Here is an 11345-nt window from a genome sequence, read left to right as displayed (position 1 = left end):
AGTATTGTGACAATGGTTCCGGATGATTTAGAAAGATGGTAAGGAGATGATTGCAGTATAAGTGAAAAATTGAAAAAGGAAATTATCGTAAAGAGGGAACATGATATGTGTACGTCCGACATATAAAAAATATGCAATTGTATAACATCCAGGTTTAGTACTGTTTTAATTCTGAACAGAATGGAAGATATCAAATTAATTGACATTGCGAAAGGGGTGCTGACATTGATGGAACAACTTTGAAAGGTTTTCTGCTTAGCCGGATTGATGAGAAGCTGTTAGCAGGCGATACGATTACCGAAAACATTATTCGTGAAAAGCAATGGGACTGAAACTGCATAATCTACAGCACTAAGAGAATGTGGAGGAGATTTCAAGGGACGAGGAGGAGGGACAGAGTGATATATCTTTCAATTCAAGTGAAATTAGGGAGGCGTTAACAATATGGGACACTGAAAAATTTTATAGAAAGATATCACCCAGGTAAGGCTTCAACCCCGCAAGCAGCGAATCTATTCACCGATATTGTAATGTCTCATTCTCAGGCCATTTTAAAGTAAGTGCAAAGCAACTATCTCTATATAGGTTTTTTGTCAGGAATGATGGAAATTGTGTAACGAAGACAACAAAGTGTCCAGAAAGCTGTAAATTAAGTGTATCAGCTATTAACAGTGAATTTAATTCTATAGAGAGAATGCATAATATTTTGCCAGAAGTTCTCATGGAGTACGATCGTCCATCCAGTAGGTAGATTCCGTTTATCTACTCTTCCTCCCTACTCATGTTCCTCACGCAGGCAACGACTCTCCTCACAGGTAGATGGTGAGTTAAAATGTCAATTCAAGTTCTTAAGTAAGTTCTTATTTTTTTTCTTATGCTAAAGGGTAGAGTTTGTACAACAATTACCATTACAAAACTTACAAAATTGAGTTTATATGTATATTTATGAATATGAGGTATGCATCAAGTAAATTTACCTTATTTTCCTATGGGAAGAATAATTCTTTATGATACGAGTATTTTAGGGTGCGAGGACTCCCAGAACGAATTTAACTCGTAACACAAGGTAATACAATATTTTTTTCTTTAGAATCTTCCCTTCTCTGGCATAAGTTAAGCATTGTAATCATACATGGTTGCCAGAACTATATGTACATAAATAGGCCTTTATGCTTGGAGTGATTAATTCCAATGTAAGACAGATATGCCTGTATAAAATTAAGCAGTGATATAAATAATGATAATAAAAGTAACGTTTGTGAACTTAATTTATTCAGGGACCATAAATAGTGTTAATAAATAGAATACTATATCGGGACGAGATGTAATGAGAAATGAAGGTTCATGAAGCGTATGACTCTACGGATGTCGTTCGTGTCGTTTATTTGTCGTCGTCGAGATCCTCGAGGGAGACGAAGGATCCCTGTTCGCCGTTGGCCCTGACACCGTCAGCAGTTGCTGGGACGACGTTGGACTCGAGGACTCTGTAACCGTCGTCGTCAGCGACGTACTTGACGAAGTGCTCGTTACCGTCAGGGTCGGTCCAGCTGTAAAGATTAGGTAGATAATGACATATATTTTTTTCAATGATAAGGCATTACCGCAGACATTACTGTACCATTTTCATTCAATATACAACTACAGAAAATTGCAATTACTTGAATGTGTCTCATGAAAATGGCAATCGAGTTTGAAAAGGAAGCCTTTATGGAAATTTTTGTATAGTTAACAATTCCAAAGGCTAAGGCCCACTGATCCTAGGCTTATACTTACGAGTAGGTTCCAGTGACTGTGGAATCTTCAGCAATGTCTTGGTCCAGGAGGATGTCTTCCAGAGCTACGTTTACTACGTTGTCTGGGCGGGCATAAACCATGGCAACCATGGCCAAGACAAGGGCAAGCTAAAAGATAAATGATAAATATATGAATAAATAAAGTAAATCAATAATCTATCATATTCTAATAAACAAAGATGGTTTTATGGACTACTCTGGTATAGTTAATCTTTTTCAGTTAACATAGGTAATCATAATAAACTATTCGATCACAAACATCCAACTGGAAACTTACTGCGAACTTCATGTTGCTGTTGTGGAGGCGAAGGTCTGATGCTCGGTCAGGCCCAGACGCCGTCTTATATATGTGGAAGGTCCCTCTCCTGGTTCAGTGAAGGTTACCATTAGGTCATACCCTTAGCCTCGTTTACGTTGACCTCTCTTGATGGAAGTTCTTGAATAAGCAGAATTATGTCATAATCTGGACGGGCAAGATTCTTTTTTTGTTTGACTGTCTCTGTTGCGAAAGGTGATCGCTCAAAATTAGGGGCAGCATAAACATTTAGGTGTTTTGAGAGAGAGAGAGAGAGAGAGAGAGAGAGAGAGAGAGAGAGAGAGAGAGAGAGAGAGAGAGAGAGAGAGAGAGAGAGATTGATTGGCCAGTTAACTAAATATTAAGAGTAAAATACGCCTGAAGCAATATTGTTTTCATTAGGATCCTACTAAGTTATGATGTAATGCTTTTACACAACATATTGTATCAAATGAAAAAGTTGTATTGACAAAAATAAATCTGGCCCAGAAAAAGTCAGACATTTAAAGATGAAAATATTAACAACGCAAAATATAGTAAAAAGGATTATTCATTACTGCTTTATGCGAGTCGTTTTATGTTTTGCTTGTTTTTTTACTGTTTATTTTTTTGCGCTTCTCGTAACAAAGGAAATATCTCTCTCTCTCTCTCTCTCTCTGTCTGTCTGTCTGTCTGTCTGTCTGTCTGTCTGTCTGTCTCTCTCTCTCTCTCTCTCTGTCTGTCTCCCGCTCTGTCTGTCTGGGTGTCTGTCTGTCTGTCTGTCTGTCTGTCTCTCTCTCTCTCTCTCTCTCTCTCTCTCTCTCTCTCTCTCTCTCTCTCTCTCTCTCTTGTAAAGTATAATGATATAACAATAACTACATATAAGAAATACACGGTCATCAATCATTCCATGTCTTACACAGATATCATATTAAGATTGATAAAACACATCCTAATGTTATGAAACAAACAACATATGAAAGAAATGATCATAACACACAAAGTTATAAAAAATAATACTATGGTTGTGGTGGCCTGATTGGTAACGTCTCTGCCTGGTGTTTGCCAGACGGGAGTTTGAGCCCCGCTCAGACTCGTTAGTTCCTTTAGTGTCTGCAACCTTACTATCCTTGTGAACTAAGGTTGGCAGGTTTGGGGGAGCCTATAAGTCTATATGCTGAGTCATTAGCAGCCATTGCTTGGCCCTCCTTGGTTCTAGCTTGGGTACAGAGGTGGCTTGGGCGCTGATCATATAATATATGGTTAGTCTCTAGGGCATTGTCCCGTTTGCTAGGACAATGTCACTGTCCCTTGCCTCTGCCACTCATAAGCGGCCTTTAAACCTTTAAACTGTTTTAATATATAAGATAAAACATGTGGGTATATTATGAAACAGAAAGTTTCTTAAACTAACGTATATCGTAATAGGGCAAGTACAGAAAAAAAAAAAAAACCAAGAAACTCACAGAATCAAAGGCAAAGCTTTGTAAACTCTAATTTCAATGTCACTCAAAGTCTGGGAAGTATATTTGCCATTTAAACGACCCATAAAAGTAAGAAAGGAAACTGTTGCGTAAATTTGGAGCAAGAATTGACTGGACCATTACCTATGACACAACAGAGATCGTAAAGACATTTCAAGAAAGTTTCACTCATATGGACATTATTATGAGGAAAAAGGTGATAATAATTAACAAAGATATGAGTGACTTATAGTGGAACGTAGGAGGAATGAAGATTAAATTTATTAATTCAATAAACATATACTTAATTCCCCCAAAATATAAAAGATACGTACTGGAATTTATGGACGACGAGACATGAAAAAATAGATGTTGCCACTGAACAAGATTCCTTTATTGGTCCGAAAGCAAAGGTTACTTGTAGGTGGTTTGTTTAAGGACATGAGATATGGTACACTTAAATTAGATTAACTCTCTATTATCTCGCTCTCCTTTAATCTAACTCTCTTTGTAACTTACGAGAAGTTTAATAATCAATATGACCGGCCATTGACAAACACAAGATAACCTTGTGCAATCGCACATACGCACAAATACACAAGTATTCAAATAAGTCGTATATTTTGATACCTTAATGTTTGGATTCTCTCTTATACCTCGGGATCAAAGACCCAAGAGAGAATCCAGACATTAAGGGATTAAAATATGTCCCTTATTTGAATATGAAAAACATGTCTAACGTGCAAAATTTATCATACACAAGTGTATATATATACACACACACACACACACACACATATATATATATATATATATATATATATATATATATATATATATATACTGTATACATACATATATGTATATTTGTATGTATGTATATATGTATCTATCTATCTATCTATCTATCTATATATATATATATATATATATATATATATATATATATATATATATATATATATATATATGTATATATATATATATATATATATATATATATATATATATATGTATATATATATATATATATATATATATATATATATATATATATAGTTGTAAAAAAACTTATTTATAACTTCTGCATGTGCAGTATTACAATATCAAAGTCGGCTTACGGAGAGAGAGAGAGAGAGAGAGAGAGAGAGAGAGAGAGAGAGAGAGAGAGAGAGAGAGAGAGAGAGAGAGAGAGAGCCTTACCTTATTGCCTTATTTTATGTTTGGGTTCCCCCAGGTCCCTCAGTGTGAGGCACCTCGTATATCCACCAGAGAGTTGCTAATGCATCTTCCGGTGTATTTTGCATCTTCCAGTCTTGGATGGTCTGTGATGCATCTTAGGTATTTATCGAGCTTATTCTTAAACACATCTACGGTCACTCCTGATATGTTTCTTAGATGAGCTGGCAGCGCATTAAATAGTCGCTGCATTATCGATGCTGGTGCGTAGTGGATTAATGTCCTGTGTGCCTTCCTTAGTTTTCCTGGTATATTTTTTGGCACTATTAATCTACCTCGGCTTGCTCTTTCTGATATTTTTAGCTCCATGATGTTTTCAGTAATTCCTTCTATTTGCTTCCATGCTTGTATTATCTTGTAGCGTTCTCTTCTCCTTTCTAGACTGTATAGTTATAAAAATTGCAGTCTTTCCCAGTAGTCAAGGTCCTTAACTTCTTCTATTCTAGCAGTATAGGACCTTTGTACACTCTCTATTTGTGCAATATCCTTTTGGTAGTGTGGGTACCATATCACATTGCAGTACTTGAGTGTACTTTTTTACTTTAATAACCATGACATTGGCATTTAGCACAAAATGATGGCCTTTAACAGCGCGCCTCTTTAAACCGTAATTTTTTTTTTTGACTGAATTTTGAGTAAAATATAATTTTTGTAAGTAGTTTTTTATATAAGTTGACATATTAGAATATGACTATTCTTTTTTTCTGATGGATTTTGATAAGGTTTGATAATTTCATGTACAAATTTACCTTACTCAACTTATGTAATCTAACGCAAACTATATTACCTGTTTATAATGCTGTATTCGGACTTGTGTGAAGTACGACATAAAGTTGTCGCAGTTGTCTTGTCTAAAGGATTATAGGTCGTTTGTGAGTCACAGAGGCAATGTAGTGACAATATCCTAGCTGGACAATGCCCTAGAGACTGACTCTATACATATAATCAGTATTCAAGCTAGAACTGGGAACAGCCAGACAATAGCTGCTAATACCTAAGCAGGTAGACCTGTAGGCTTAACATCCAACCTTAGCTCACAAGGATGGCGAGGTTGAAGACACTACAAGAAACTTTCGAGTTTGAGTGGGTCTCGAACTCCAGTCCAGCATATCGCTAGGCAGGGACGTTTCTAACAGGCTACCCTGACCTTGATTACAACAATTTGCAAATGGGACGATAAATAACATTCAGAATATTGTCGCCTGGACTGAATTAATTTTACAAGAAAAAAAAAAATGTTTGCGTACTTCAAGATATAGTTGTACGTAAAAGAATTATAGGAGTGCTTGAATGATATGGCTTCAAGAGCAGAAATTAAAAATCATTCCTTAAAAAATAAGGCTTTATTCTTGGCACGGAAGTAAATATAACAAATCAAATCATTACGATTAAATGTTCTGTTAATAAAAGAGAATAAGACAAAATACTATGTGGCTAAAACATTAATATGGAAAAATATTTTATTGTAACTGAATATTCTATAGAAAAAAAGAATATTATCACTGATATAACTAACTATTCATCAAATGCATAATTTTATACATGTAAAGTATTATAAACCTACAAAATCATCAGTGTTATTGAAAAATCTTAATGGAGCAAATTGCATCAATTGGAACTAATTATCATTAGGTATAGCAAATAACATGATTTGATGAAGAAAAAAAGACTGGCCCCCCCATAAAAGAGATAGAAATTGAAAGGTTCTCCATTTATTCCAATATTGAATTCACGTCTTCTGTTTAATGATATTTGGGAAAAATAAATGCTACAAGTAGCTACTAAAATGCTGTAACATACATGACTGGTGAAATTAGCTAACAGACACTCTCTCTCTCTCTCTCTCTCTCTCTCTCTCTCTCTCTCTCTCCCTCTCTCTCCCCCCCCCTCTCTCTCTCTCATGCCTTGCCCTTTTTTTTGTTATTGAACAAGGGTTGAACGGTGGCCTTCCAGCTCTGAAGGAAAGCTCTCAGCGGTCAAGGATTCTGGATGTCAGGCTGCGTGAGATAGGGCAAGGAAAGCATCAGCTGAACATTTCATATTTTGTCTTTTTTCTTTTCATAGAGAACTCCACCCCAAGCCTTAACCTCATTCTCCCAGTCTCCTTTCATATCGTGTGTTCATCGTTATTTATGAATCATTGCTTATTTATTAAACAGTGAGATTGAAAAGAAATTACAACAATAAACACAATGATAGTAAAAATAATAAGAACAATAATGATAATCATAATAGATAATGAAATCAAACTATTTTTCAAACCTCTTACATTCTCAACCGTGTCTTCAGCAAGCATTTTGAAATTATGCTAACCAATGGCAAGTACTTTAACCCTTTCTGCTCTTACATCATTCAGATCTGAACATATTCTCTTCTTGTTTTTCAACAAATTTTCAATTGACTTACTCTATCGACTTTGGACTGCATTCTCTTTATACAGAATTTCTCCATATGCAGATCTCATTCTAAGGTTAATTTTCTCTTTAATAATTCAACCTTTATTTTCCCCTTATGTTCAGTTATTCTTCCATAAATATAATAAAACTGCTGTCAGATGAATTCCAAGTACATAAAAAACAACTCCCAACATTAGTTGCTTAATATACCCGGGCTAGGGCTTATTGAAAAAACAGCAAGTAGTCTAATAATAAGCGAGTCAAATTCTGAAGAGTAAAGTTAAGAAAAGTTATCCTTAAGGCATGAAGAATTACAAGCTCCCTTCTCTTACACTCATTTTTTTAACTAAAAAACAGGTTCGGCAATAAGACGGCGCAGAAAAAGTTGTCTGTTAGATCTAAAGTGGGGTATCAGTAGCAACAAGGATGGTAAAGTGAGTGCAGTATAAGTATATTAGGAGGAACAAATTGAGTTGAGCAGACTCACTTATTGTGATAAGAGTGAGGCGTTTTCTTTTTCGTAATTGTAGAGTGATATTTTATAAAATTTTGGAGCATATGATTGAAACACGGAATCTAATTGTTAAAACTTTTTGATGAGATAATCACCTGAGTTGATCTCTAGGGCTGACTGATGTAGAACTCCTCTCACATTTGGTACATCAGCAGATCAGTTCTGACCTACCACACTACTTTAGCCAGTTGTAGACACATGCCAGGCTCTGTCACGGTCATGAAAATAGGCATTGTGTTAGCAACGTCATCCTAAAAGATTTGTTGAAAAAGTGTAAAGTTTTAGTATTTTGATATTCACTTTTAAATTGAAATATAGTAGTAAGGTCAATGATACATGTAAGTATGAAAAAACATATGAGAGGGAATTTACATGCTCGTGATGCGTTGTGTTAATTAAAAATAATTTAAACTAAAGTTTACCAACCGTGTGTCACACGATCGTACAAAGTTCATTTTGTGTATATATTATGCTTGTATCTTCGCTCTTCCCTCGCACTAAAAAGAACCTGAATAAACATGTCTGTTTTTCTCAATGGTAACGGTGTCGATTTTCAACATGAAATTTCCTGTTGCCTTGAGTTTTTGTATATAAAGGAGAGTGTTCAATAATAAACTCACTCAGTTGCTTTCATCCTGTCTTTGAGTCACAACCTTTTCTTGGCCTGTCACATTGGTGACCCTGGAAGTCGACTCGCTCCTCCCGCCTTCCACCCCACCTCGCCCCTCCATCATTAATACTATGGCGGACTCTACGGAAGTTATTGCTGCGACTCCCCCATTGAAACTTTTATCATTCGCCAGCGGAGAGGCATTTGGTTGGTTTCAGCGCGCAGAAGTCCAGTTTCGCATCAAGGGCGTGACTCGCTCAATCACCAAAGCGGAATAGGTTCTCGCGGCGATACCCGAGGACACCTTCCCGGAAATATCCGACTGGCTTTGTGAACAAAGAGACACCCCAATAGCGTATGACGCCTTCAAAACATACCTTCTGCAGCAGTATTGGCCATTGCCAGCTGCCCGTATAGCAAAGCTTTTTCAGCTCTCGCAATAACCATTGGGGGACCAAAGGGCTTCGCTCGCCCTCAGGGAAATGACCAGTATCACTCGCCTGCCACCTGCCATGGACGGCTCTCCTCGTGATGTGAACCTGCTTCGTGCCCTTTGGGTAAGCCGTTTACCTAAACCTGTACGCGCTGCCATACCCGATGTCGATAGTTTACCATAAAGGACTTGATGACCAAAGCCGATGCCCTTATGGACAGCCACTTCACGACCTTCAAAACCTCCATCAATGCCTCCACTCGTGACGAAGAGGACACCTAGTCAACTTCAACCGAAGCTGACGTGAACGCCGTAGGACACACACGCCTATGAATGCCGTAGGACACACATGCCTATGAATGCCGTAGGACACACACGCCTATGAATGCCGTACGACACACGCCTACCCCGTGACGAGCCGGAGCGGCAACAAAACCACCCATCATCCACCACTCGCTCACGCCCCAACCAACGACTTCTACAGCCACTCACTGCCGCTAATCGGCGCAGTTTTTGCTACTACCACTCCAGATTCAGGGCGCCCTATTTAACATGTACAGTATGTCATTTTTAGCGGGCAGCCATGTACCAACCGTGTGTCACACGATCGTACATAGTTCATTTTGTGTATATATTATGCTTTTATCTTCGCTCTTCCCTCGCACTAAAAAGAACCTGAATAAACATGTCTATTTTTCTCAATTGTAACGGTGCCGATTTTGAACAGGAAATTTCCGGTTGCCTTGAGCTTTTGTATATAAAGGAGAGTGTTCAATAATATACTCACTCAGTTGCTTTCATCCTGTCTTTGAGTCACAACCTTCTCTCGGCCCGTCACAAAAGGCTACATTATTCATCAATCAGCCCCATGAAGTTCAATGCCAGTTTTTGTGTCTCTTTTAGGTAAATTTTACCATGAGTTTTTTTTTTTTTATCTCTTTACACAGTTCAATCGAACTTATTCATTTAAACTTCCTTATAATGAACATAATTTATGAGATGTCCTTACTAACCAACCTTTTGTGTTTCGCAAAATTTTCTTTGCATCATCAATTATCGAGTATATGTATGTGTGTATAGATGTACAAAGGTTCATGAGTAATTTAGAGGAAATGTATGAATATTACAGTAAATGTCGACATACAATGGGGCCCTGAGTTTTGAGAAACTATGAATATGAGCATACAAACTTGAATTGGGTTACAAGTGGTACCGCGTTCTGTGAGCAGAACATTTTACACCACATGTGCATTTTAGGTAGAGAAGTACTAAAGAAGCTATCACTCGGTGCACATAAATCAGTCACGTAGTGCCCATATTCCACCCATGTAGTGTTCATGGGAATTTCAACCCATTTTGACTCATATTAGCAGGCAACTCCCATTACGCAGATCCGTAGATTCTTCCATACTCTGAGTATCAGAAGCAGGATCTCAAGCAAGTGTCTTTGGAACTGCGGTTTGTTGAATTGATACCACATGTTCTTTGTCGAGTTGCGATTGCTATTGTTCATTATAATGTTTGTGTTGTTGTTGATCAAAATGAGAGCGTGACATCATAAAGTTAACAGTATTGTGACAATGATTCCGAAGAAAGACGGTAAGATGGATATGATTACAGTACATTATAAGTTAAAAATTGAGAAAGAAAATTTTCGTGAAGAGGGAACATCATATGCGTGTGTCCGGCAATTGTATAACGTCCAGGTTTAGTACAGTTTTAATTCTGAACAGAATGGTATCAAATCAATTGAAATTGCAAAATGGGTACTGTCATTGATGGAACAACTTTGAAAGGTTTTTTGCTTATCCGGATTGATGAAGAGCTGATGGCAGGCGATACGATTACAAAAAACATTATTCATGAAAAGCAATGGGACTGAAACTGCATAATCTACAGCATTATGAGAATGTGGAGGAGATTTCAAGCGACGAGGAGGAGGGACGGAGTGATATATCTTTCAATTCAAGTGAAATTAGGGAGACGTTAACAATATGGGACACTGAAAAATTTTATAGAAAAATATCACCCAGGTAAGGCTTCAACCCCACAAGCAACAAATCTATTCAGCGATATTGTAATGTCTCATTCTCAGGCCATTTTAAAGTAAGGGCAAAGCAGCTGTCTCTAGATAGGTTTCTTGTCAGTAATGATGGAAATTGTGTAACGAAGACAACCAAGTATCCAGAAAGCTGTAAATTAAGTGCATCAGCTAGTGATAGTAAACTTGATTTTAGAGAGAGAATACATTATATATTGTCAGAAGTTCTCATGGAGTAAGATCGTCCTTCCAGTCAGTAGCTTCCCTCTATCTATTCTTCCTACATCTTAATGTCCCTCACGCAAGCAACGACTCTCCTCACAGGTAAGTGGTGAGTTAAATTGTCAATTCAATTTCTCAAGTAAGTTCTTCATTTTTGTTTTTTCCTGTTAAAGGATAGAATTTGTACAATAATTACCATTACAAAACCTACAAAATTGAGTGTATATGTATATTTATGAATATGTGGTATGCATCAAGTGAATTTCCTTCATTTCCTATGGGAAGAATAATTGTTTTGGGATACGAGTATTTTAGGGTGCGAGGACTCCCGGAACGAATCAATCTCGTAACACAAGGTAA

At 37.1% G+C, this 11345-nt stretch overlaps 1 protein-coding gene across 1 annotated transcript; it reads right to left on the bottom strand.

Annotated features, from left to right (window-relative positions):
* Window positions 1-1250: 1250 nt before the first annotated feature.
* LOC137627484 (uncharacterized) lies at window positions 1251-2207 on the bottom strand. The gene is made up of 3 exons (XM_068358568.1): window positions 2071-2207; window positions 1774-1901; window positions 1251-1547 (listed from the first exon to the last, which is right to left on the bottom strand). The coding sequence occupies exons 1-3, from the start codon at window positions 2080-2082 to the stop codon at window positions 1382-1384; spliced, it is 306 nt and encodes a 101-aa protein (XP_068214669.1). The 5' UTR covers window positions 2083-2207; the 3' UTR covers window positions 1251-1381.
* Between the last annotated feature and the right edge of the window lie 9138 nt (window positions 2208-11345).

This window comes from Palaemon carinicauda, chromosome 35 (assembly GCF_036898095.1).
Source record: "Palaemon carinicauda isolate YSFRI2023 chromosome 35, ASM3689809v2, whole genome shotgun sequence".
Classification (NCBI taxonomy): Eukaryota; Metazoa; Arthropoda; class Malacostraca; order Decapoda; family Palaemonidae; genus Palaemon; species Palaemon carinicauda.
The sequence above is the reverse complement of the archived record's forward strand: the minus strand, read 5'-3'. Positions and strand labels throughout refer to the sequence as shown.